This window comes from Heptranchias perlo, chromosome X (assembly GCF_035084215.1).
Source record: "Heptranchias perlo isolate sHepPer1 chromosome X, sHepPer1.hap1, whole genome shotgun sequence".
In the NCBI taxonomy this organism is placed as follows: domain Eukaryota; kingdom Metazoa; phylum Chordata; class Chondrichthyes; order Hexanchiformes; family Hexanchidae; genus Heptranchias; species Heptranchias perlo.
The window spans coordinates 422,247-449,859 of record NC_090370.1 but is presented as its reverse complement, the minus strand read 5'-3'; the positions used below and the strand labels follow the sequence as shown (position 1 = coordinate 449,859).

Below are 27,613 nucleotides of genomic sequence, written 5' to 3'. Positions count from 1 at the left end.
GGTGGCGTTGGTAGTGGAAAGCAGTCCAGAACGGAGCCTGGACACTGTGACTGATTCACAGGACGGAAACCATCGTTTTATCGGGAGATACAGAATCAGAGAGAATACGTTAAGTGAGAATGATTTGGGGACGGAAGAGGTAAGATCGAACTTTGCAGAATTTATTTGGAATACTCAGCACAGAATGATACATATTTTACACAATTATATATGCACATAAATACATTATCTACATCTATCTATATATTTTATCTATTTCTATCAATTAGCTATAAGTATCTATCTATCTATATTTTATCTATAAAAGTATCTATCTCTATCTATATCAATCTATCTTTTTATCCATATCTATCTCTATATATCTAACTCTCTCTAAATAACGTATGCACTTTTATATATAAACTGAGGAGTTTACACGCAAATATTAAGCTCCGTGCATTCCAATGTACAGAAATCTTTTTATCTGCAAATAGAACCTTCTTTCCATTGCTCGCTCTCTCTGTGCTCCTAGATTCCTGTAAAAGTTCAGAAGCTGGATTTCGTTCAGCCTTGCTTTTTTTCCCCTTTAAATTATCCTTCTTGTTTCGGTCCCTGATGCGTGCAAATTTTTTTTTATATTTAAAAAAAGCAAAACTTTTTTTGGGGTCGTTGTTCGGGGAAGGAGGGAGATTGGGGAAAGCCAAGGATTTGGAGATTGTGGCTTTTTTTTTTGTTTCCCCCCCGTTTTTGACGGTGTTAAGTTTAAGGGCAACGAGGCCGGACGCCTATTATAATTCGGGGAGTAAGGAGAAGTGGGGCGAGGGGGTCGGGAGAGGATTTTGCAAAAAAAAAATCCAACACAACACAACACAGACAAATCGAAATTCCTGGATCCCGCGCCCTTGTGTCCAGCTGTTGTGTGGTTTAGGTAGTTTTATGTTGTTCGGGGTTGACTGCGGACTCCGCAACAAGAAACTGCCTTAATTACGTCAGTTAGATTTCATCCGAGGGCGATTCCGCTCCATCTCCAGCGTTGCTGCGGTCATTACGTTGCAATCAACACACACACACACAAAAAATATATATATATAAGAGGCAGAGAGGAACACATTCCCGCCACTCGCTACTCGTGCGGGACGGAGGGTCGCCCAACCGATTCCTTTTTTTAAAATATAAAATTGCTTCAGTTCTCCCACCCTCCCCGGCACCCCCCCACACCCACCCCCCCTCAAAAAAAATCAGACCAGAGTTTTCTTTTCAATGTGCATTTTAAAATGTTACAAGTTGCGAGCGATTTGGGGATTCCAGGAGATGTAGAGAAGGGAGGAGTATTCCGACTGGAAGCCGCCACGCAGTTAAATTCGTGATCGGGACTCGTTTTAATTCTCTCTCTAGATCATCGTCTTTCTGTTTGGAAGGCTGTCTTTTTAATTAGAGGGATGTAGCTACAGCTGAACGAGGACAAATGTGAGTGAAATCCCTGGGCAAATAAATAACAGGTAATTATCATAAGAACGCCACGGGTAGTTTTCGTTAAAAGGATTTAAATGTACATTTTTTTTTGTGGTGCAAAGCGAAGTTTGCCATTTTCCAGGCGAGTCTAAAATGCAAGGAAACGGGACTGCTGGATGACCCTTAAATCTGTATGTGCGTGAGGTTTGCCTCGCTGTTTAAATATCGAGGCGGATGAACACAGGGATAGGATTTCATTTTTGTACCTGAATGTACCGGGAAGCAATTAGCTGTACGCTCAGGCGCCTGTTTAGAAAACGTGGTTGTGGAGATGGTACTAGAAAGGTGGGAACTTCTCAAAAGGGCGCATTTTTTGGCCAAGTTTCCTCAGGTGCGGGACGCCGAAACTGGAACCGAGTCAGAGAAATTTTCTGGATAAATTGCTCTTTTTAAATTGTCCCTTCCTGAGCAAAATAAGCATTAATTTTTTTTTTTAAAGCATTAGGTAAAATACCGCCTGTTCAGAATTTTAACTCGGGTTTAAATATGTATAATCACCGGCATCTCCACATTATAATCACATAGACACGTTTCACTCCTAATGTATTGATTATACGAACGAGGGATTGAAAGCAGAGTTGGGGAGCGGAGCGAACGAAAGAAAGAAAAGAGAGAAGGAAAGTAGGAAGGAAACAGGGCAAGAGAAAGAGAGAAGGGAGTAATCCCAACGATGGTGTAGCTAGCTGCTGCAATCGGCCTCTGCACCGCGAGTCAGAGACGGACAACGGGAGAGAGAATTAATTTATAAGCGAACTTTAAAGGCAGAGGAGACCGCGGGTGGGGAGACGCGTTCATACCGCGGAGCTGTGTATCAGAGCCCCGTTAAAATGAAACGCAGATCTAGCGGTCTGCGTGCGTGAAATTTGGGGAATTGCGGATGAAAAGGTGACCGGAACAGACGTGGGGTTATTGTCGAAATGTTATTGCCGCCGCTTCCTATTTCAGCGGTTATCTGTGACTGTTGTAAATTGAGATGGACTTTTTCGTTTAACCTCCAGTATGTGGGGGGTTTTATTTTATATATATATATATATATATATATATCTACATATTAACCACCGGTTTGAAAACTCGACGTATTTTAGCCGGGATGTACAATTATTAAAATCCACTTAACTTCATCCGAGACCGGAGAGAATCTGTTTTCTTATTGTAATATAATTTCTAACTTTTATCGTTGTTAATCTGCGACGGTGTGTTTTTTCTCCCTCCCTTTGACGTGTTTAGCAACATTGTACAAGCCGTTTCCGTGAGGCGCTCGGTTCCTTTTCAGTTTCGGTCGCGTTTAAATGTCCAAATTCAAATTATCTCAAAACAGCTCAACGTCCTTTTTTTTTTGCTAACAATAAAAAAAAAACCCGCACGGACACAAGCAGCTCATCAAAAATGAAAAAACAAGAAAGGCCAGATTATTTTTGTAAAACATTTTCTGATGTAGTTTTTCTTTTGATTGCCAAAAAAAATGAAGGGAGAGGAAACTGTTTGAGGCTTTTGCAGTTTCTCCGTTAGATAATGTTGTGTTCTTGTGTGTCTGTTTATGTGTGTATGTGTGTGTGTCTGTTTATGTGTGTGTGTGTCTATCTATATGTGTTTGGTGTCTATCTGTGTGTGTGTGTCTGTTTATGTGTGTGGTGTCTATCTGTGTGTGTGTGTCTGTCTGTGTGTTGTGTGTCTGACTATATGTGTGTTGTGTGTCTGTCTATGTGTGTCTGTGTGTGGTGTCTATGTGTGTGTGTCTGTGTGTGTGTGTCTGTTTATGTGTGTGTGTCTGTGTGTGTGGTGTCTACGTGTGTGTGTCTGTCTGTATGTGTGTGTCTGTGTGTGTGTGTGGTGTCTATGTGTGTGTGTCTGTGTGTGTGTGTCTGTCTGTGTGTGTGGTGTCTATGTGTGAGTGGTGTCTGTGTGTGTGTGTGTGTCTGTGTGTATGTGTCTGTTTGTATGTATGTGTGTGTGTCTGTGTGTGTGTGTGTCTGTCTGTGTGTGTGTGTGTGAAGCGGATTTTATTTAGTTAACGATAGTTCACCAATAGCCACTTTCTGTATCTCATCCTGCCTCTCCCCTCTTTCCTCAAATAAACCTTACAACGAACGCACCGGCGGAAAAAAAAAGCAAGCTTATCGTTAGCAAGGCATTCTTGATCCATGAGCAATATATATTGTAATTTTACATATTATTACTTTATATATTTATATATAAATAATGTTAAGGAATCCGCCTGCATAAACTCTTTTGGGGTAAGTACACAGACAAGCGGATTAAATTGTTGAGTCTGTAACTGATGTAAGCCGGAGTTTTAATCGTGTCGTGGTCTTGGCTGCCGGCTGCTCCGATTATTCGCCGATGGAAACAGTTCTGAAAACCACAAAAACGCCGATAAATATTTGATATGTTTTGTAAGATATTTAATGGTGAATTCTGAGGTGCGGAAAATCAATTGTTTTCGATATTATGTAATGTTGCGGTTCGTGTTTCGCATTCTCGGCGTTTAAGTGAAGATCGAGACGGTTCTGGTCAGTGAGCAGAAACCTCTTTGTCTTTTTCACTTGGTCTCCTGTTATTCATGTATAAAAAGGACATTATAAGGAAATTGTGCGGACATAACATGTCACCGCAACCAGCGGGCAAAAAAAAAATGGATTGGGAAAAAAAATCTCAATCTTTTCTGATCTAAAAACTGGACAAGATTTTTACAAACGGTCAAAGTCTCGCCTCTGGATTTCACGGGATCGCCGGCACACGATATCCCAGTGCAATTGTAGCCAGTCTCCCGCTTCCCGCCCACCCCCCCAAAAATAGTCCTGTATAATCCAAAAGAGGGGAATTAGAGATAGAAAAAGACAGAGAGAAAGAGACGGAGAGAAGGAGAGAGTGCGCGAAAAGGAGACAGATAGACAGTCATAGGCAAAGAGAGAGAGAGAGACAGACAGAGACAGAACGAGATAGAGAGAGAAACAGAGAGACAGAGATTCAGAACGAGATAGACAGAGAGAGCGAGAAAGAGACAGACAGAGACGGAGAACGAGATAGAGATAAAGAGATAGAAAGAAAGAGACAGACAGAGAGGGAGAACGAGATAGAGATAAAGAGAGAGAGCGAAAGAGACAGACAAGATAACGAGATAGAGATAAAGAGAGAGAGAGAGAGAATGAGACAGACAGAGAGGGAGAACGAGATAGAAAGAAAGAGAGAGAGAGACAGGCAGAGAGGGGGAACGAGATAGAGAGAAAGAGAGAGAAATAAAGAGACAGACAGAGAGACAGAACGAGATAGAGGGAGAGAGAGAGAGCGAGAAAGAGACAGACAGACTGGGAGACTGGCAGACAGAGAAGGAGAGAGGGAGAGAAAGGCGGAGAGATAGAGAGAAAGAGGCAGACAGAGAAACAGACAGAGAGAGATAGACAGAGAGAGAAAAAGAGCGGGAGAAAGAGAGATAAAGAGGGAGAGTCAGTGAGAGAGATAGAAAAAGAGACAGAAAGTATTTTTTTGGATGCTCCGAACTTGAAGGTGTTTAGAGCGGAGGAGTGGTTGGGGACCTGAGATGTGTCGCCGACACTCTGTCAAAGGCGATGGATTTGCTCCCATCCCATCTCTCCCCCGCCCTCCCTCCCCGCCTCCCCACCTCCCCCCCCCCCCCCCCAAAAAAAAAAAATCTGTCTGTCGTAACGAGGTCTGGTGTAGTCTCGGCGTCTCCTGCTCCGTGAGAAGCAGAGTCGGCTGGCGAGCGGCAGCGGTTACATACATCGGGAGGGCAAAAATGCAACTCGCAATGCTCGCTGCCCTGGCCAGCTTTAATCGCCCCTCAGTGCCCCCCCTCCCCCTTCCCTCTCCCCCTCCCTCTCCAATCTTCCCGCTGTTGCTCAGATGATTTCCTTCTGGTTGCATTAAATCAGGACATTTTTCGACGAAATGTGAAGGAAGAGCGAAGCGAGCAGGATCATATATATATATATATATATGTATATACATGTTTAAAACTTCGACACTTAAATTATATTTTCGTCTGCATCCGCGAAGAGAGTTCTTCGAAAGGACAGGAGGGGGAAAAAAATCAATTCGAAGGGCGAGCAATCGGGAAGCAGGTCAGTTACTGAGTTTAAATTATAACAAGGGGGAATGAGGCATCGTTTTAGAAGGATTAATGAGTGTGCGCGGAGTGTATCTGTCTGTGTCTGTCTGTGTGTGTCTGTGTGTGTGTCTGTGTGTGTGTGTGTGTGTCTGTGTGTGTGTCTGTGTGTGGAGTGTGTCTGTGTGTCTCTGTGTCTGTCTGTGTGTCTGTCTGTGTGTGTCTGTGTGTGTGTCTGTGTGTGGAGTGTGTCTGTGTGTCTCTGTGTCTGTCTGTGTGTGTGTGTGTGTGTGTCTGTGTGTGGAGTGTGTGTGTGGAGTGTGTCTGTGTGTCTCTGTGTCTGTCTGTGTGTGTGTGTGTGTGTGTCTGTGTGTGGAGTGTGTGTGTGGAGTGTGTCTGTGTGTCTCTGTGTCTGTCTGTGTGTGTGTGTGTGTCTGTGTGTGGAGTGTGTGTGTGTGTCTCTGTGTCTGTCTGTGTGTGTGTGTGTGTGTGTCTGTGTGTGGAGTGTGTGTGTGGAGTGTGTCTGTGTGTCTCTGTGTCTGTCTGTGTGTGTGTGTGTGTGTGTCTGTGTGTGGAGTGTGTCTGTGTGTCTCTGTGTCTGTCTGTGTGTGTGTGTGTGTCTGTGTGTGGAGTGTGTCTGTGTGTCTCTGTGTCTGTCTGTGTGTGTGTGTGTGTCTGTGTGTGGAGTGTGTCTGTGTGTCTCTGTGTCTGTCTGTGTGTGTGTGTGTGTGTCTGTGTGTGTGTCTGTGTGTCTCTGTGTCTGTCTGTGTGTGTGTGTGTGTGTGTCTGTGTGTGTGTCTGTGTGTGGAGTGTGTCTGTGTGTCTCTGTGTCTGTCTGTGTGTGTCTGTGTGTGTGTCTGTGTGTGGAGTGTGTCTGTGTGTCTCTGTGTCTGTCTGTGTGTGTCTGTGTGTGTGTCTGTGTGTGGAGTGTGTCTGTGTGTCTCTGTGTCTGTCTGTGTGTGTGTGGAGTGTGTCTGTGTGTGTGTGTCTGTGCGTGTGGAGTGTGTCTGTGTGGAGTGTGTGTGTGTGTGTCTGTGTGCGTGGAATGTATCTCTGTGTGTGTAATGTGACTGTGTGTGTGGAGTGTGTGTGTGTCTCTGTGCGTGGAATGTATTTGTGTCTGTGTGGAGTGTGTCTGTCTGGAGTGTGTCTGTGTGGAGTGTGTGTGTGTGTCTCTGTGTGCGTGGAATGTATCTGTATGTGTGGAGTGTGTCTGTGTGTCTCTGAGTGTGTGTGTGTCTATATCTGTCTGCCTGTGTGTCTGTGTGTGTGTGTGGAGTGTGTCTGTCTGTCTGTGTGTGTGTCTCTGTATCTGTCTGCCTGTGTGTCTGTGTCTGTGGAGTGTATCTGTGTGTGTGTATGTGTCTATCTGCCTGTGTATCTCTCTGTCTGTGTGTGTGTGGAGTGTATCTGTGTGTGTGTGTGTTTGTCTCTGTGTCTGTGTGTGTGTGTGTGTGTGTATATGTGTGTGGAGTGTATCTGTGTGTGTGTGTGTGTGTTTGTCTCTGTGTCTGTGTGTGTATGTGTGTTTGTCTCTGTGTCTGTGTGTGTGTGTGTATGTGTGTGTGGAGTGTATCTGTGTGTGTGTGTGTGTATGTGTCTATCTGCCAGTGTGTATGTGTGTGTGTGTGTGGAGTGTATCTGTGTGTGTGTTTGTCTGCCTGTGTGTCTCTGTGTCTGTGTGTGTGGAGTGTATCTGTGTGTCTGTGTGTGTCTGTCTGTCTGCCTGTGTGTGGAGTGTATCTGTGTGTCTGTGTCCGTCCGAAACTGCCCGCTCAAAATTGAGGCCAACGTAGAGTCCGATTCAAGAGCATTGAAACGGGTCCCATATCAGTTCCAGGTAACATTCCAACCCTCTCTTCGTCCCTCTCCCCTCCTCTCCCCAGCCCCACTCAAATCCAGATTTCATTTTACCCTCCAGGATTGTGACCCCCGCCCCCCAGTTTAAGGGCGGGAGACCGTCCTGTTCGCAAAGGAGCAGAGGGACCATTTAAGTTTTATAGTTCTCACAATTTCACCAGACTATTCACCCCCTCCCGATCAACTTTTTTTAAACAAAAAAAAAAGTAGCGTTGAAAGTACATTTAAAACCAGGTGCTGCTAACGTTACCCACCCGGGAGGATTAGCTCCTTCGGAGAGAACAAAATCCTCCATTAATTCAAAACTATTCTATCCTCACTCTTTCTCTCTCTCTGGTTAATCGAGCCACGGATTGCCTAAATCCTGCAGATAGATCGGGGGGCGGAGAGACGAGGGGAGGTGGGGGGGGGGCGCGGGGGGAGGTGCCTGCCTCTCTCATTCTCGCTCCCATCTGTCTCCGGAGTTGGGAAGTCAGGGGGGGGAAAAAACCACAAACCCAGAGGATAGCGTCAGGCAATGTCCTCACCACCGGATTCCCCCGGCCCTTCTTGCCGAGCTGAGGGCCTAGAATCATCACCCACCCCCCACCTCTCCAACCTCCCCTCCCCCCTCACGACCACTCTCAACTCCTCATAATTTGATGGATTTTGGTAAAGAAGCTTAAGACTGCGGTTGAAAAGCGGCCTGAATTCAGAGGTGAAATATTTGGGGCTTTATTGGTATGTGTATCTCCTTGCATATATCTGTGGTTGTGCCGATAGCTCTGCAAGTATCTATGTAAGTATGCAAATTTATATATCCCTATCTTCATATATGTATGCAAGGATAGATAGATAGACTAGGGCTATCTATACACCTATAAAATCAATGTACAGATTGTAGATATAGATATATCTATCTCTGTGTATAGTTAGATAAATAGATATATTTATATAGATATGTATAGAAATATAGAAAGAGAGAGAGAGATATATGTATAGAGATATGGATATATATATGTATAGAGATATAGAAAGAGAGAGAGATATGTATAGAGATATATAGAGATATATATATATGTATAGAGATATAGAAAGATATATGTATGTATAGAGATATAGAAAGATATATATATATGTATGTATAGAGATATAGAAAAAGAGAGAGATATGTATAGAGATATAGAAAGATATATATATATATATATGTGTGTGTGTAGGTATCAGGATATAATCTTTGTTCGATGTGTTTTGCTCGCTGCAGTTTCATGCAAGTCTCTCTGTGTGCATTATTTCTGCAATGTACTTTTCACATGATATACAAATCGTGCAAAGTGTTTTGTATTGTATTCGATGTGCTGTACGTTTTTTTAAAATTGTGTTGGCGGCGCGTGAACGATCCGCCGCTGATCCCTTTCTAACCCGCTTTGAGAAACGATACGCGTCTTGCGTGTCTTTCACTTTTATTTTTGCTTAAATCCGCATTCCTTTTTGTGACGGCGGATTTCTGGTTTAAAACTGATGGCGTGTTCTCCGTTAATCTGCTCAGAAATGCGATGTCGTTCGGGGTTTTTCTCTTTTTTTTAAAAAAAAAGAAAGAGTGAATGTGTGGGGCGGGCTTTGCGGGCGTTGGTGCCCAGAATCTGTGTGTGGTTCTCTCTTTTCTTGTTTTGGTTCTGTGACTGGCGATAATCTGATATTTCGGCCAGTTTGGGCTACTCCCGATGTTTATTTGTGGCAAGTGTGGGAATTGTGCAATCCGAGATAGAGGTGGAGTAATTGTCTGGCTGGTCTTCGAACACTCTCTCACAACCCCCTTTTTTCTGATTGTTTGTTTGTTTGTTTGTTTGTTGGTCTCAGCTTCTATTTGCTTTCTCTCTCCCTCTTTTTGTCTGTCTATTTTGCTTTTTTCTCCCTCTGCCCGCTTGTTTATATCTGTCTGTGTCTTCCTGCCTGTCTACCTCCTTCTCTCCCTCTCTGTCTGCCTATTTCTATTTGTTTCAATGCCTATGTTGTCTGTCTATCTATTTGTCTTTTTATCTCCTTCTCCCTTTCTCTCTCTCTGTTAGCCTATTTATATTTATTTCTCTATTTGTCTGTCTATCTCCTTCCCCCTTTTCTCCCTCTCTCTATTTGCCTATTTATATTCGTTTCTCTATTTGTCTGTCTATCTCCTTCCCCCTTTCTCTCTCTCTCTATTTGCCTATTTATATTTATTTCTCTATTTCTGTCTATCTCCTTCCCCCTTTCTCCCTCTCTCTTTATTTGCCTATTTATATTTATTTCTCTATTTCTGTCTATCTCCTTCCCCCTTTTTCTCACTCTCTCTATTTGCCTATTTATATTTATTTCTCTATTTCTGTATATCTCCTTCCCCCTTTCTCTCCCCCTGTTTGCCTATTTATATTCGTTTCTCTATTTGTCTGTCTATCTCCTTCCCCCTTTCCCTCTCTCTCTCTCTATTTGCCTATTTATATTTATTTCTCTATTTCTGTCTATCTCTTTCCCCCTTTCTCTCCCCCTATTTGCCTATTTATATTCGTTTCTCTATTTGTCTGTCTATCTCCTTCCCCCTTTCTCTCCCTCTCTCTATTTGCCTATTTATATTCGTTTCTCTATTTCTGTCTATCTCCTTCCCCCTTTTTCTCCCTCTCTCTGTTTGTCTATTTATATTTATTTCTCTATTTCTGTCTATCTCCTTCCCCCTTTTTCTCCCTCTCTCTGTTTGTCTATTTATATTTATTTCTCTATTTCTGTCTATCTCCTTCCCCCTTTTTCTCCCTCTCTCTATTTGCCTATTTATATTCGTTTCTCTATTTGTCTGTCTATCTCCCTCCCACCTTTTCTCCTTCTCTTTATTTGCCTATTTATATTTATTTCTCTATTTCTGTCTATCTCCTTCCCCCTTTCTCCCTCTCTCTGTTTGCCTATTTATATTTATTTCTTTATTTCTGTCTATCTCCTTCCCCCTTTTTCTCCCTCTCTCTGTTTGCCGATTTATATTCGTTTCTCTGTTTCTGCCTCTACCTTTTTGTCTGTCTATCTCCTTCTCCTTCTCTCCCTCTCTCTGCCCATTTCTATTTGTTTCAATGTCTATTTTTTCTGTCTATCTTTTTGTCTGTCCATTTCCTTCTCTTTTTCGTCCTCTCACAGTTTGTCCATTCATATTTGTTCCTCTATTTCTGTCTGTCTCCTTCCCATTTTCTCCCTCTCTCTGCCTATTTACATCCATTTCTGTCTATATTTTTGTCTATTTCATTCTCTCTTTGCCGTTCTCTGTCTGCCTACTCAAACGTGTTTCTTTCTCTGTTTATTTTTGTTTATCTCCTCTTTTCTCCCTCTCTATTTGCCTGTTTACCTTTGCTTCTTTCTCTATTTCAATCTTTGTGTCTGCCTGTATTTCGCTCTCCTTTTCCCCCCCTCTCATTCTGGTTCTCTCTCTTTCTTTCGCTGTAGTACTGAGCTGAAATCTTTTTAAAGTGCTTTATAATAACTATTAAAAGCATCGAATTTGGCCTTTCGAGAAGCGGTGGTGGAGGCTAATACTGGTGTTAAAATGTCCCAGACAGCTACCCTTGTCTGGGTTGCGCCGAAAAGGTTAATTTTCTCAAGTCGTGGGTTCCCCTAAACCTTGATCTTTCTCTCTCTCTCTCTCTCTCCCGCTCCAACAAAACTTCCTGTTTCAATGTTGAAATTCCCCCCACTCCTTCTGGATGGGTTACAACCATCAGGGCAGCAACCGAATTCGGAAAGATTGGAACTGATCAGCGTGTCTTGTTTAATAAAAACAGAAAATGCTGGGCAGAACTCAGCAAGTGTGGAGAGAGAGAGGGAGAGAGAGAGAGAATCTCCGACCTGAAACGTTAAACCTCTTTCTTTCGCCACAGAAGCCGCTTCTCATGCTGAGCATTTTCTGTTTAAATTTCCGATTTCCAGCATCCGCAGTGTTTCGCTTTTGATTCGGTGCCTTTTTAAATTTTCGTCTGCATTCTTTAAACTGAAAAAAAAACTGCGCAAAACCGTTATTTAATGACTATTTCTCCTGAGCGCGTGTGTTTTGTGTGTGTGTGTGTGGGGATAGATTTTATATTTTTTTAAAATTTCAGTGCTTGAAAAAACACAGTTATGAAATGTAGAGGCTCAGTTTTAAACATGTATTTTTTTTTAAAAAAAAACAAAGGAAGGAAAGGTTTTTGCTTTATCTATTTTGCGGTTGGAAGTTACTATTGTAATTATTTTTATCGTTGCAAGAATTCACACTATTGTCGCCAGGTTTTTATGTCCAAGAAAAAAAAAACGTTTTGCAGTTTATGTTAACGACACATTTATCAATGATCAAACAGACAATCATAAAACTTTATTGAGAGACATTTAAACACACACACACACACACACATTCGCGGCCAGTTGCAGAGCGCAAGGAGTGTTTGCTGCGTCTTTGGTGATCGGTTAACCACCGCCCCCTGCTCCCAGTGCAGGAAGTTTACAAGGAGGGGGTGGTGGTGGGGGAAACACACGGTTAAATCGGATAGTGTAAACTACCAGATTGTTGATAAGTATGATTGTGACTCCCGATCTCCATTTCACACAAACGGAGCGCCGATTTAATCGGGAGGTGCCGATTCCCAGGCCGGATGAGAAGCGACGACGGTGGCGGGGCGGGGCGGGGGGAGTTTAATTAATAATTCTATCCTAATATTTTGCTTTACTCCCACCTTGTCGGAAATCGACCAAGGCGAAATTAACAGCGCCGCGAAATAGTGCCGGAAATTGGAGAGGAACTGGGTTTCGATTTATTTTAAGTTTTAATTTAATTTTTCTTTCTGCCCCCCCCTCCCCTCTGTAAAAAAAAAACTGGGGTTATCGTTCAGTCACTTGCTCTTCAAAGCTAGATCAACATTCAAGCTTCTGCGCATTGATTCTTACCGGGAATTTTTGGTGGGGTAGGGTTGAGGAGAGAGAGAGGGGGGGGGGGTTATTTAACCACGTGGGTCTCAGGGACCCAATGAGTAGCCGTCCAGAATAGCTAGAGAGGAAAAAAAACACACACACACACACACATAATCACCTGCTTTGATTGTTGTAGGAGTGATTTTGAATGTAACCCATACGGTGTGGGGTCCCTCTTGTTAATTCCAAGGGACCATGTCTACCGCCGGGGCTCTGACTCACTATTATGTCAACTCTCTGATAAGCCATGAAGGAGAGGAGATTTTTGCGGGGAGGTACGCTGCTCCCGGCTCCCACCCGGCGGCAGCGGCTGCCGCGCCGAGAGCCGCTGGCTTGTTGGGCGAGTGCGCCGATTTTCCGAGTTGCAGCTTCAGCGCCGCCAAGCCGCCCGTCTTCACCAGCTCCTGGGCTCCCCCGCACTCGCCCTCCCCCTCCTCGTCGGCGGCGGTCGCCGGCATCTATCAACCTTACCCTCACCAGCCTCACCTCGGCGCCGACGCAAGGTACGTGCGCTCCTGGCTGGAGCCGCTGTCGGGCGCCGTGTCCTTCCACGGGTTCCCGGCCGGCGGGCGGCACTACGGCGTCAAGCCGGAAAACCCGGCGGCGCAAAGGAGGAGGAGCGGGTGCACGGGCTCCGCCGACGGGCGCTGTTTCGCCGACTACCTGTACGGATCTCCGACCAAATCGCAGTGCGCCCCGTCCCCGGGTCCCGACAACATGGCCACTGGCAAACGGAAGGAGGAGAAGGCGGAAATCGATCCTAGTAAGTGCGGAATTAAATAATTTGAAACACTCAAAAGTGCATCAACAAGAATGGAGCGGGGCACTGACTGACAGTGTCGGGGGTGTATCTTGAGAGCGGATTCTTTAAAAAAAAAATAATCCCAGTAAGAATCGTGTTTACCTCTCTCCCCAGCTCAGTGATTAATTGCAGGGCGCAGAGATGACCGCATTTGGCAGCGGAAAGGGGAGAGAGAAAGAGAGAGAGAGAGAGAGGGGTGGGGGGTAAAAATCGCATGAATGGACTCGGGATTAATCGAGTGGTAGAGGGAGAGTGGGGGCGAGAATGATCTCCGAATAAATAAAGTCAATTAAAACACTTTGTGAGAGGAGAGAGAGGGGAGCAAGTGAACAGAGAGGGAAGACAGCGAGGTAATAGTTAACTTTCCTTATTGGGTGTTTTTTCCTGATCAAACATTGTCGTTCAAACAGTCAAGGAGCTGTCCTCAAGGAATGGGAGAGGGAAGGATACGTGGGAGTAAAGGGGACATCACCATCTCATTACTCCCATTACCTGGTATCCAGCACTGGAGGCGGCTGAGCGAGAGAGATAGAGAGAGGCAGACAGGCAGAGAGATGGGGGATACGGGGGGAGGGGGGAGGAGAGAGTGAGAGGCAGAGGGAGAGAGAGACAGAGGGTAAGAGATGGACAGACCGAGAGAGGGGGGGGGGGCGGCGGGAGAGACAGAGACCGAGAGAGAGGGAGAGACAGAGAGAGAGACAGAGAGACTGAGAGAGAGGGAGGGACACAGTGAGAAAGAGAGGCAGAGAGATAGACCGAGAGAGAGGGAGAGACGGACAGAGAGGGAGAGACAGAGAGAGAGACCGAGAGAGAGGGAGAGACAGAAAGACCGAGAGGGAGACAGAGAGGGAGAGACACAGAAAGAGGGAGAGACAGAGGGATAGACCGAGAGAGAGGGAGAGACAGACAGAGAGGGAGAAAGAGAGAGGGAGAAAGAGAGAAATAGACAGAGCGAGAGAGGCAGAGAGGCAAAGAGAGAGAGAGGCAGAGAGAGAGAGACCGAGAGGGAGAGACAGAGACCGAGAGAGTGAGAGAGACAGAGAGAGTGAGAGAGACAGAGAGAGAGAGAGAGGCAGAGAGAGAGAGAGACCGAGAGGGAGAGACAGAGACCGAGAGAGACAGAGAGAGTGAGAGAGGCAGAGAGAGAGAGACTTAGAGACAGACCCAGAGAGAAAGAGGAAAGAGAGAGAGAGAGAGACGGTGAGAGACACAGAGAGGTAAGGAGAGACACAGAGAGAAAGAGAGTGAGTGAAAAATATATAACCCGGGTAGAACAATTCCGCTCCAGATTATCATCGACCGTTTAAAATAAGATCCACACTTCAGAAAAAGACTGACCAACCATTCATGTTTAGTTTTAAATGACACGTTCATAAAGGTCTGGGTTTTTAAAAAAAAATTAGTGCATCGTAAAGATTAAATCGATTGTGAAGAGAGGACAATGCGCCCAATTTAAAATATTGTGCCTTGATCGTAATTCTTAAATTAACGATGTTGGCCCAAGGCGGGCGCTGGAGGTTTAAAACGCTTTTTCCGCAATTTGCAATTCTGCCCATTTCACAAAGTCCATTCATTGAGTCGAGAATGCCTTTTGTAAATTAGAGGGGGACAGAATAATAATCCCCTTAATCCATGGAAATTTAATACAAGTAACAGCGAAATCAGATTAGGAAATTGGTGATTTTATTGCCACGTAAGGCCGATAAATTATTTTTTTAAAGCAGTTTGGGCAAAGGAATTTTACAGAGAGAGAGAGAGCGATATAGGGAGAGAAATAGGCAGACAGACAGAAACAGAGGGAGAGACCGAGAGACAGACAGAGAAGCAGACAAGAGGGAAACGTACAGAAAGAGAGAGAAAGAAACAGAGGGAGACAGAGATAGACAGAAACAGATAAACAGAGAGAGAGAGAGAGAGACAGCGAGAGAGACACACAGAGAGACAGAGAGAGAGACAGAGAGAGAGAGACAGAGAGAGAAATAGAGAGATACAGAGAGAGAAACAGTGACACAGAGAGGGACACAGAGAGAGACAGAGAGAGACACAGAGAGAGACTCAGAGAGAGAGAAACAGAGGGACACAGAGACAGAGACACAGAGAGAGAGAAACAGAGACAGACAAAGAGAGGGAAACATCGAGAGACGTATAGAGAGAGACAGACAGACAGAAACAAAGGCGGAGAGAGAGAGATAGATGAGAATTTTGGAAATCTGAAATAAAGTCAAAAGTTTTTCGGCCCCATCTTCGCCGTCAGTCAGTCCCCTGAGAGATGAAGGAAACCGCTCTGTTTTTCTTGTGCCTTTTACGTTGCGAGTTGTGCGTGTGTAAAAGTTACAATATATTATATATTATATTATATTCTATATGAGATGGCCGGCACTGACGGATCTCTCAACCTGTTGTTTCAGATAACCCCGCCGTGAATTGGATACACGCCCGGTCGACCCGCAAGAAACGCTGCCCCTATTCCAAGTATCAGACTTTGGAATTGGAGAAAGAATTCTTGTTTAATATGTACCTAACCAGGGACCGACGCTACGAGGTAGCCAGGCTTTTAAATCTGACTGAGAGACAGGTCAAGATTTGGTTTCAAAACAGACGGATGAAGATGAAAAAAATAAACAAGGAGAAGGCCGACAAAGACTAGCAGCCCGCAAAACAAAATTAAAAAAAAAATAATAATTTAGGGAAGAGACAAGAGAGAAAAAAAAAACTTCCTTCAGCGCAGGTTTTTAAAACGAAAATTCAAATCTTGCCATTTACGGGATCCGCTCACACAACAAACTCGCTCGACTGAAAACAAAACTTTCTCGCAAAGAGTACTTGAATTTGTATTATTTAAAAAAAACACAAGATGTAAGTTTTAAACGAAGTTTGTTATGTTATATATATTATATATAATGTATAAAATATGTATAATAAATATTGTGACCGCCATATCATTATTTTTAATTTGTAGGGGAGACACACCGAGCAGCGAGTGTATGTTTCTGGAGTTCACTTTATTAGTTCATTGTGTGTCACTTATATTGCTCCGTTTTGTGATGTTACATTTGATTGTAGTATATGGAATATTTAAATATATTTGCGATTCATTCAGAACATGTTTAAATCTCATTTTTTTTAAAAAAACAAGATATAGTAATTTTAAAAACGTCATTGGTTTGAGCGGCGAGACGTGTCACTGGAAAAAAAAATCAGAACGGATTCCTACTTCAAAGGCGAAGGCGAGAATAAGATGTAGACAGGAGAGTTCTTTTATTTTTAAGGGAAAAAAAATAAGATTTTCAATTTCTACATGGGATTTGGCGACTTGCATCTTCTCCTTTGGCGCGTTAAACTGTGCCACCCGCCGCCTTTCACCTGCCATACTGGTTTTTGCACGCGTTGAGTGTACACAGTGTGCAGGAGAATGTGGTTATTCTCGTGTTGACTGTACACAGTGTGCAGAAGGTGGTTATTCTCGCGTTGACTGTACACAGTGTGCAGAAGGTGGTTATTCTCGCGTTGACTGTACACAGTGCGCAGGAGAAGGTGGTTATTCTCGCGTTGACTGTACACAGTGTGCAGGAGAAGGTGGTTATTCTCGCGTTGAGTGTACACAGTGTGCAGGAGAATGTGGTTATTCTCGTGTTGACTGTACACAGTGTGCAGGAGAATGTGGTTATTCTCGCGTTGACTGTACACAGTGTGCAGGAGAATGTGGTTATTCTCGCGTTGAGTGTACACAGTGTGCAGAAGAAGGTGGTTATTCTCGCGTTGAGTGTACACAGTGTGCAGGAGAATGTGGTTATTCTCGTGTTGACTGTACACAGTGTGCAGGAGAATGTGGTTATTCTCGCGTTGACTGTACACAGTGTGCAGGAGAATGTGGTTATTCTCGCGTTGAGTGTACACAGTGTGCAGAAGGTGGTTATTCTCGCGTTGAGTGTACACAGTGTGCAGAAGGTGGTTATTCTCGCGTTGAGTGTACACAGTGTGCAGGAGAAGGTGGTTATTCTCGCGTTGAGTGTACACAGTGTGCAGAAGGTGGTTATTCTCGCGTTGAGTGTACACAGTGTGCAGAAGGTGGTTATTCTCGCGTTGAGTGTACACAGTGTGCAGGAGAAGGTGGTTATTCTCGCGTTGAGTGTACACAGTGTGCAGAAGGTGGTTATTCTCGCGTTGACTGTACACAGTGCGCAGGAGAAGGTGGTTATTCTCGCGTTGAGTGTACACAGTGTGCAGAAGGTGGTTATTCTCGCGTTGAGTGTACACAGTGCGCAGGAGAAGGTGGTTATTCTCGCGTTGACTGTACACAGTGTGCAGAAGGTGGTTATTTTCGTGTTGAGTGTACACAGTGTGCAGAAGAAGGTGGTTATTCTCGCGTTGAGTGTACACAGTGTGCAGAAGAAGGTGGTTATTCTCGCGTTGAGTGTACACAGTGTGCAGAAGGTGGTTATTCTCGCGTTGAGTGTACACAGTGTGCAGAAGGTGGTTATTCTCGCGTTGAGTGTACACAGTGCGCAGGAGAAGGTGGTTATTCTCGCGTTGAGTGTACACAGTGCGCAGGAGAAGGTGGTTATCCCACTGTATAAAATATTTAAGACAAGTCCGTATAGGGTGGAGGGAAAGCTTTTATTTATCTAGTACACATACAATACAGTTCAACAACTCAGACACAAAACTGCCCCGAGTACAGAAACAGGCTACGCCGGGTTGCAAAAGGGCAGAAAGAAATTGAATGAACTCACAAATTTCCCTGCTAATTATTCTATCTCACCTATATATTTCCGCCCGCCTTCCCGCCGTTTCCAGAAAGCTCAAATGGTGCAAAAAAAAAAGCGCCCCCAAATTCCTTGTTTGACTCTCGCTGTTGTGAATTGCGAAACGGAAGCAAACTGTATTATTTTGGACGGTACAAACTCCCTCTCTCTCCCTTCCCCTCAGATCTTTCTGTAATTGTCAGTTTTATATTTTTTCTGCTTTTTAAAACATTCCTCTCCTCTCATCTCCCCCACCCCCCTACAGTTGCCCACTAATAAAAAAAAAACACTAATATTTCCGAGAAAACCAGCGAACGCTGTCTCACATTTTTAACGGAAATTCTAGAAAACACGTTATTAAATGGGGAGGGAGGAGAGGATGGGGTGCAAGAATTAATTACAGAATAACGCCGTTTTACCGCTGCAAGCGAGGTTTCCTCAAACCTTTTCGCCAGAAAATGAGTTCGGTCTATTTAATTAGCCTGACTATATGTAACTAGATAGATAGATAGATAGATACAATTAGATGGATGGATAGATGGATAGACAAAAAGACAGATAGATAGATAGATAGATAGACAGATAGACAGACAGATAGACGGATGGATAGCCATATAGTAGAGATATATTTAAAACTTGATAGAACTATGGATAGTTACAGCAGAATAGATAGATACTTTACAATTAGACAGGTGATGTGTGTTGGGATATTATGTAGAAACTGGGCCTGTACACACACACATATTTATACAAAGCGGTCCTTCTATCGGCATGGATCGCTCTGTGCCCTATATGTTTGATCCGTGCGATCTGAATGGGGAGACAGTTAGAGGGTGTGTGTGTGTGTGTGTGTGTGCGTGCGTGTCGTTTTTATTTACACAAGCGGCGCTGCAAGTAAGAACTTATTTCGAACACGTAAAGAGGGGTTAAAGCCAAGGGACAACGTTGAGAAACATTCAGACACTTGACAGCAGAGGATGCATTAATTCGGATGCATTTACTCCCAGTGGAATTTTGTGGGGGGTTTTTTTTTGGAAGTGAATGCACTCGGGGATCCGGCCGTCATTTTCCAGTTTGTGGGGGGGGGTGGCGCAATCTGCAGTCAATCCGATCCCCTTCGGTTGTTGTTTTTTTTTTGTTTGTTTCTTCGTTGAACTTGTACTGATTCTTGTAATTGTTTGTGGTGATGTGTAATGGAACCCATACATTATCTCGGGGTTTGATGTTTACCTGCATTTCTGCAGGGGTCTGTGTGTGTGTTGGAAAGAGAATTTATTTTATTTGGATATTGCATTAATTTCCTTACATCCCCCAATCCCCCTCCCCGCACTCCCCCCAAAAGCCCCAGTTAATAGTCTAAAGCAATTAAAATTATGCTTACAGGAGAATGAGGGCTCTCCAATGGCGCCGTCTTGAAATTCAATTGAGCGCCATTATTTTTTTCGCATCCGCCTTAAGTTCTCCCTCACGGATGGAATGAGAAAGTTTAACGGACTTTTAACTTCGAGGGAGGGTTTTACAAGGACAAGTTCTCGAGGTACCGCGGAGAAAATGATTATCTGCTGAAGTTAAAAATTGACTTTCGCCTCTGCTTGTCAAAAGGGTTCCTTTGCAGCCATGTAATTTTTGGTCTTAATTCTGTCTCCTCGGCGCTCACAGGACGCCTTTGAGAAGGTAGTTGGGAGGTGGGAGAGGGGGGCGGATAGAGAGAGACGCTTTGTTAATTGGGTTCAGGGGGGGTTTTAAGATAATGGGCGAGCTTTTGTTTCGAATTTGCAAGAGAGAAAAAGAGGGAGGGGGTGGCGGGGTGGAGAGAAAGACTAGTTTACTGGGATAAAGAGAGAAAAGTGTTTATAACCCCCTAGCGCATCCCACTGCTGTTTGTGAGACAGGGTATAGACAGAATCAAGAGAGGCAGGCTAGACGTCTGGTTTAAATTACTTTATGGTTTAATGACCGTGGGCCGAGCACAGACTCCCGAACCGGGTTATGGCTGGTGAACTGAATAGAGGAGCGGAAAGAATTACTTGAGAAACTTTTGGAAGTATGTATAATGGATTTAAAGGGAGCGTGTGTGTGTGTGTGTGTGTGTATACCAGAGTCCAAAGCAATCGCTTCTAAAGTCTGTACGTTTCTCGCATGTTACGAAAGCCCCACGTTGGGAGAACGGATATGGTGATAGAGTGAGATGAAGTGGAGTGGAGGGAGGCTCGCGTGGAGCATAAACGCCGGCACAGACCTGTTGGGGCCGAATGGCCTGTTTCCGTGCTGTAAATTCTATATAGTCTCTGAAAGCTGGGACTTGAGTTGATGGTGAAATGGACGTGCAGCGCGCGCAAACGGGCGCTAGGTGGCAGCCTTGCTCAAAAGTAAGAGCATCTTTTCGCTTTGCCTCCAGCCCTCACTCTCTCTCTGTCTCTACCCCCCCAAACACCCCACCCCTCCCAAACCCCCCCTCCCCAACCCCATAACAGACTTTCCATTCCCAATCAAGGCTCGGTTTCTGCACTGCTCAACTCGCAGGCTATTAAAATATATTAAAACAGGAGGTACGCGCCAATATGTCAAATGAGAGGTGGAAGAGAGGGGATGGGGGTTTAAGCGGACGGGGGGGGGGAGTGAACTGTTATTTTTTTTTAAAAGTAATTTATTTGAATAATTACACCTCTTATAACCGACCCTGGGCTGGAGAGAGTGGTTTTAACAGGGAAACAATTTGTTTTGGCTGCGTTTGCGAAACCATTGCGGATTTTTAAATGAGAAACATACGTAATTTTTTTTTTAAAAGTTATATATATATATATATATATATATATTTATTGATTTGACAATAAATTAGATCCGACATTAGTAATTATCGACGTGCACGCGATCGTTTAGAATCACGGTTTGTTTAAAAAAATAGAAATCAAAATGGAAAAGTTACAAAGAGGGGGGAAAAATATTTCGTACAAGATTTCACAACGCCTGAACACACACACACACACACACACACACACACAAAGTGTATTTAATTTAACAGGATCACAACATATTTCTTTCTCTCTCTCTCTCTCTCCAGCACGGGAACGGCGCGCTTTGTTTACACTGTTTTATCTTTAAAAATATACTTACCAATGAGACAAACCTTCTCGACATATCCATGAGCAAGTGCGTGGTAAATCTCACCGCTGTTCAAAAAAAAAAAACCCCAAATATCATTGTAACGACCGAAGAATCATAAACACATTTACAAATGATTTCTCCCGCACGAGCAGGTTAGGGGACTGAGAGACCTGACGTGTGAGGACGAAGGCTGGGAAAGTCCCTGTTACTATCATTATATAGTCGCTGCTCTTAAAATTTAACTATGTGGTTTACCGTCTGCATTTAAAGTTGGTGCTTTTCAACATAAATAAATTAGACATTTATATGTGCCGGCGTTTGATTTTATATGCGGTGGAGAGGGAGTCCCCCGTGCGCTTCCTGCTTTTATTCAGACATCTGGTCAGTGATCGGGTTTAAACATTGTGCGAAAACCAAACATAATTGGTCGCATATAAATCTGTGTTGACTATCGCGAATCCTGCTTATAAATTTGAGAACGCCAAATAAATAGATTAAAAATAGAAGCGGAGGGCGGGCTCCTGACAGTTTGTTTTAAAAGTCGGAATCAGGATTTTGTGAATTATTTTTAATTTTAAGATTGTTTCGTTCGTCCTTATTAACGTCAGAAACAATTTTTTTTTAAAAAAAACACAAATTAACGAAGGAGGATTAAAATGAATTGTGAACGCGCTGATATTTAGTTTATATATTAAATTACCTTTTTATTCCCGGACCGCGTTCGACCGAAAAGGAATTTGCCTTCCAATTTTAAGTCGCGTGAATATTCTGGCTGATTTAAAGGGTTTGTTTCGTTTTTCGAAATTCCGTAATCCCCCTTAACAAAAACAGACACATTTTCAGGGTCCTGTTAATTCTCACTGGGTTTGTTTTCAGCGTGTGGATTATTCTACCGTCGAAAGTTTGTTGCGTGATCTAAAAGTCTTACATTTCCTGCTAAATATCCACCACCCATTGGTCTAATCCCAGTCGTATATCAGCACTTCGTGTTTTTTTGTTAAAAATCAACAATATAAACATTACATTTCCGGCTATGAGCTCTAACTGTCAAATATATTAACAGACTCGTAAAAATGCCCCTGATCTCTTAAACAACCGGCCGCTCATTTAAAACATTCTAATCTTGTTCTAATTTCGCAAATTCGAAGTTTCAAACACCGGTTTTTTTTTTTAACGAGTGAAGTTCCGTTCTGCGTTAGTTTTTTTTACGATGACTAAAAAAAAAATTCAATTTTTACAACTTTTTAATTTGCGATTTAAAGATTGGCAGCTAGGCGCGCTCAGGATCGGTGTGTGTGTGTGATTCAGGCCAACAGTTAATTTTCACGGACTAGACGTTAGGTGCCGAGAAAGAGAGAGAAAAAAACCCTCCTGTAAAAGGAGGCAACGGGAAGAGAGCCTGCAATCCAATCTGTAATATTTCGGCTATGGGACCGGCGAGAAAAGGCTGCGTTGTCGTTTGGCGATCAATCGGCGCTTTGTGTAGAATAATCGGCAGGTTTGCAATGTAATTCTGTTATCCACGTGTGCGAGAGACCTATAAATGGATATTTGTTTATATATATATCTTTGTGTGTGTATATATATGTGCGCGCATATATATACATACACACATATATATGTACACACATACACGTATAATATATTTGCATGCTTACACGTTATATACACATAATGCATGCATACACGTTATATATACATGCATGCTTACACGTTATATACACACAAATATATATAATTATACGCATACACACATATATACACACATGTGTATATATTATACACAAACTTGTGTATATATAGACACAAACAATATATATCTACCTACACGTTTGTGTGTATATACTATACACACACCTATGTATATATTATATACAAATACACGTGTTTATATATATGTCTATCTATGCATATATTATATACACATCTATATATTATATATACACATACATACACATCTATATATATTATACACACACATACACATCTATATATTATGTATACATACATACACATCTATATATTATATACACATACATACACATCTATATATTATGTATACACACATACATACACATCTATATATTATATACACATACATACACATCTATATATTATATACACACATACACATCTATATATTATGTATACACACATACATACACATCTATATATTATATACACATACATACACATCTATATATTATATATACACACACATACACATCTATATATTATATATACACACATACACATCTATATATTATGTATACATACATACACATCTATATATTATATACACATACATACACATCTATATATTATGTATACACACTTACATACACATCTATATATTATATACACATACATACACATCTATATATTATATACACACATACACATCTATATATTATGTATACACACATACATACACATCTATATATTATATACACATACATACACATCTATATATTATATATACACATACATACACATCTATATATTATATACACACATACACATCTATATATTATGTATACACACATACATACACATCTATATATTATATACACACATACACATCTATATATTATGTATACACACATACATACACATCTATATATTATATACACATACATACACATCTATATATTATGTATACACACATACATACACATCTATATATTATATACACATACATACACATCTATATATTATATACACACATACACATCTATATATTATGTATACACACATACATACACATCTATATATTATATACACATACATACACATCTATATATTATATACACACATACACATCTATATATTATGTATACACACATACATACACATCTATATATTATATACACATACATACACATCTATATATTATATATACACACACATACACAACTATATATTATGTATACACACATACATACACATCTATATATATTATACACCCACATACACAGCTATATATTATGTATACACACATACATACACATCTATATATTATACACCCACATACACATCTATATATTGTATATACACACATACATACACATCTATGTATTATATATACATACATACACATTTGTATATTATATATACATACACATCTAAGCATGTATATGATACACATACCTATATATTATACATATGCACACATACACACACCTATCTATATATTATTTGCATGCTCACACACACCTCTATGGATATACATAATATATATATTATATATACACACACACATGTACTTTAGAACTCTGGGACTTGGTTTCCCAGATTTGGGGCCTAAGTTGGGCCCAAACAGTACGTCAAACTCGAGATCTTTTTTTTTTAAAAAAAAGCCTTTCCGTCTGAGAGCCTTGAAGTCCCCCTTCCTATCTTTAATTTTTTTTTTTGGAGGGATAATAACTTTTACTTTGTTCTTAATCCCAAAAAGTTGTGACAGATAGCTCTGGCCCTGAACAGGACGACTTGGGGGGGGGGATTTAATTCGAGGCTGACTTGCCAGTTTCACTGGTTTTTTTCCCCCCTCCTTCATTGGCACCTTTATCTCCTGGTGCAAGCTTCTTTTTAAAATATATAAAATTTATCTCCCTCTCTCCCACCCCACTCCAGTTTTTTAAAAAAAAGACATTTCGTGTAGTTCCCCTTCTGCTCTTGACTCCCTAACGTGGCCTGAAAGTGACGCATTGATTGCCTGACGCGCACTTTAATATATATATATATAGAATCGATGCATTTAAAATTTAACACGGCTCGCCTGCAGGTTAATTGCATTGTCTTTATATTATTTTGCGGTATCCCCTTGTCCCTGATAATCCCTGCACACGCTCACCTCTTGGTACCTGCACGAACATTCCGCCTTCCTCCGCTCCCTTCGCCCTCACGGCGCACGTATTTAAAATGTGAAGAGGCTTCATTTATTTCAGATCCAAACGAGGGTTAAAAATATATATATATATATATTATTCCGCATCTGAAAAAGGAAAGGGTTTTTATTCTCATTTTTTTTTGGGTGACCGCACGTTCACTGTTGTCACGTTCTCCCACCTCACTCTGCAATCAACCCCCTCCCACCATCACTCCCTCTCTCTCTCTCTCTCTATCCCCCCCCCCTTCCCACTTTATTATATTCTGTCATTCCCACACATCTACCTTGTCCCCAGCTGAGAGGATTGATGAGAGACCGTGCAAAGCCTCACCGTCGAGAATTTTTTTTTGATCTCCAGAATCCGTCTGTGGTGTTTAAGGAGAGAGAGAGAGAGTGTGTGTGTGTGTGAGAGAGAGAGAGAGAGGGAGAGACAGACAGACAGAGGAGACAGAGCCACCGAGAGGCGATTAGTGTTGTACACAAGTCGTTCAGACATAAAGACAGGCACAATGAATGTTCCTTAAGGTTGGACAAAGGGGACAATTCCAGATTGCAGGTTATTCTGCTCGAGTTACCAGTTCGTGGCAGATATTTAATATACACATATATATATATATATATATTTATTTATATATATATATATATATATTCAGTAATGAGCTCCTATTTCGTGAATCCACTCTTCTCCAAATACAAGGCCGGCGAATCCTTGGATCCAACCTCGTATTACGATTGCAGGTTCCCGCAGAGCGTCGGCAGAAATCACGCTGTGGTCTACGGTCCCCCGGGCGCCACCGGCGCCGGATTCCAGCACCCTCCCTCGCACATCCAGGACTTCTTCCACCACGGAACGTCGCCCCTCTCCGCTTCCAGCTTCCAGCAGAGCCCGTGCGGACTGGCATGCCACGGGGAAACCTCCAAGTTTTACGGGTACGAGTCCTTGCCTCGGCAGGCGCTCTACGCCGGCGCCCAGCAGGAAACGGCGATGGTGCAATATCGCGACTGCAAAACGTCGGCGGCGGATTGCGCGGGCGAGGGGCAGGCCAATTTAAACCAAAATTCGCCCTCCAATCTCATGTTCCCGTGGATGAGACCGCACGGTTAGAATCTTACTTTAATTTGCACGTTTCCTCTCCTTCTCGCTCTCTCTCACACTCTCGCTTTCTGTGTGCATCTGCATCCAATCAAAACTTGCTTTAAATTGCAAAAAAAAAAACCCATCCTGCACTGATCCTATATGCTATTAGTTATATCTTGCATGCTGATTTATTTATCTTTCTGCCTTGCATGTTCTTAAACTGTTGCAGAATCCCAGAATGTACGACGGAAATCCCTGTGCGATTGGTGTGTTAATCTGATATTTTTACTTTAGCCTGCTGGCAGCTCAGATTGCGTTAAAATGTGTGTGTTTCTCTCTCTCTGTCTCTCTCTCTCTGTCTCTCTTTCCCCCCCCCCCCTCTTCCGCCACCACCCAACCCACCCACCAGCCCCTGGTAGGCGCAGCGGGAGGCAAACGTACAGCCGCTTTCAGACACTGGAATTGGAGAAAGAATTCCTCTTCAACCCTTACCTGACGCGGAAGCGCCGGATCGAGGTGTCTCACGCACTGGGGCTGACCGAGAGGCAGGTGAAGATCTGGTTCCAGAACCGCCGCATGAAGTGGAAAAAGGAAAACAACAAAGACAAGTTTCCCAGCGCCAGAGAGGAAGGGAAGGGCGAAGAGGCAGGCAACGAGGAAGAGGAGAAGGAGGAGGAGGAGGAGGAGAAGGAGGAGGAAGAGGAGAAGGAGCAGGAGGAAGAGAAAAAGTAGCAGCCCCCCGTGCAGTAGGGGAGGGAGAGTGGGGGAGAGAGGAGGAAAAACTAACTTAACGCGGGGAGTGAAAAAATTTCATAAAAGCATCGAGTCCATTGTGTGTCGATTTAAATTATATGTGCCTCGTTTTTGCCTTTATATATATATATATATATACATATAATTCTATATTTCAGTTTTAATATCTTGTGTTTTCCGTCTCTCTTAACTTATTGTGCATAGTATGACACCGGGTACTGTACTACCTACAAATAGGGAGCCCTAAATCTAATCTCCATCCCTTACAGAAATCAATGTAACACCAAAATGACAGCCTCTGCACTAGACTCGATTAACGAATAGTACTTTTTCCCCCCTACCTCGCTTGCTGCCGTGTTGAACATCTGTCTTAAAAAAAAACACTACCTAAAGAAAAAAAAATTGCACTTTGTTTTGTTTTTTTAAAAAGTGCAAAATTTATTCCAGCTGTTAAACTTTGGATTTTTTTTTTTGGTTGATTTTTTTTTTTGGTATGTCATTCAACGACTTTTTAAAACAAAACTGCCGAACGAGAACGCACAGTTATTGTGACCGAAACATAGCGTTTAAAATATGACATGGTTTTAGTTATTAAGTGCACTGATATATGTTAGTTGCGATGTCCTGGGTCTGTTCTTGATGTGAGATTCTGAATTGTGTACAGAAAGGGGCCGGTTGCTACACATTGCAACGATTAAGCCACAGGAAACTCTGTATTGTATACATGTGATCAAACGCTCAAAGGAATAATAATAATGATAATTTAAAAAAAAAACTGGTTTCCAAGAAAGAGTTTGTTCCCAGAATTGAATTTTAACAGTTGGATGAATAAAGGCTCAGGTATCACGCAGATTGAACCTGCAAAACTACGATCCAATTCGACCTGCTCTGCTCTGAT

At 42.6% G+C, this 27,613-nt stretch overlaps 3 protein-coding genes and 1 long non-coding RNA gene across 11 annotated transcripts in view; 3 read left to right on the top strand and 1 right to left on the bottom strand.

Annotated features, from left to right (window-relative positions):
- Positions 1-48: 48 nt before the first annotated feature.
- Positions 49-27,613, top strand: part of LOC137307042 (homeobox protein Hox-C4-like) — a 141,177-nt gene continuing 113,612 nt past the window's right edge. For 4 of the 7 annotated variants that reach the window (XR_010959005.1, XR_010959004.1, XM_067976390.1 and 1 more), the window contains exons 1-2: positions 55-139; positions 1,375-1,478. The gene's annotated coding sequence lies outside the window, so the exon portion shown is untranslated. Of the gene's footprint in view, positions 140-1,374; positions 1,479-5,201; positions 5,571-7,986; positions 8,193-27,613 lie in introns of those variants that run through there. The other 3 variants (XM_067976385.1, XM_067976386.1, XM_067976388.1) reach the window with 3 other exon arrangements.
- On the top strand, positions 59-27,613 carry hoxc8a (homeobox C8a). Of its 2 annotated transcripts, XM_067976393.1 has the most exons (3): positions 59-139; positions 25,623-25,984; positions 26,372-27,613. In XM_067976393.1, exons 1-3 carry the CDS (start codon positions 120-122, stop codon positions 26,692-26,694), a joined length of 705 nt encoding a protein of 234 aa, XP_067832494.1. In that variant the 5' UTR covers positions 59-119; the 3' UTR covers positions 26,695-27,613. The 2 variants fall into 2 exon arrangements, with proteins under 2 accessions (XP_067832494.1, XP_067832493.1); XM_067976392.1 differs by lacking the exon at positions 59-139 and having other exon boundaries at positions 25,126-25,984.
- On the bottom strand, positions 3,760-24,985 carry LOC137307049 (uncharacterized). Its single transcript, XR_010959006.1, has 3 exons — positions 24,849-24,985; positions 21,005-21,060; positions 3,760-3,843 (listed from the first exon to the last, which is right to left on the bottom strand). It is a non-coding gene; the product is annotated as an uncharacterized lncRNA (long non-coding RNA).
- Positions 11,798-16,247, top strand: hoxc9a (homeobox C9a). Its single transcript, XM_067976391.1, has 2 exons — positions 11,798-13,106; positions 15,554-16,247. Exons 1-2 carry the CDS (start codon positions 12,539-12,541, stop codon positions 15,790-15,792), a joined length of 807 nt encoding a protein of 268 aa, XP_067832492.1. The 5' UTR covers positions 11,798-12,538; the 3' UTR covers positions 15,793-16,247.

Excerpts from the sequence above, each read along its gene's own strand:
- hoxc9a (XM_067976391.1), top strand. The coding sequence starts at position 12,539 with ATGTCTACCGCCGGGGCTCTGACTCACTATTATGTCAACTCTCTGATA. Across the intron at positions 13,107-15,553 it reads GAAGGCGGAAATCGATCCTA|ATAACCCCGCCGTGAATTGG; the intron begins GTAAGTGCGGAA and ends CTGTTGTTTCAG.
- hoxc8a (XM_067976392.1), top strand. The coding sequence starts at position 25,540 with ATGAGCTCCTATTTCGTGAATCCACTCTTCTCCAAATACAAGGCCGGC. Across the intron at positions 25,985-26,371 it reads CCCGTGGATGAGACCGCACG|CCCCTGGTAGGCGCAGCGGG; the intron begins GTTAGAATCTTA and ends CCCACCCACCAG.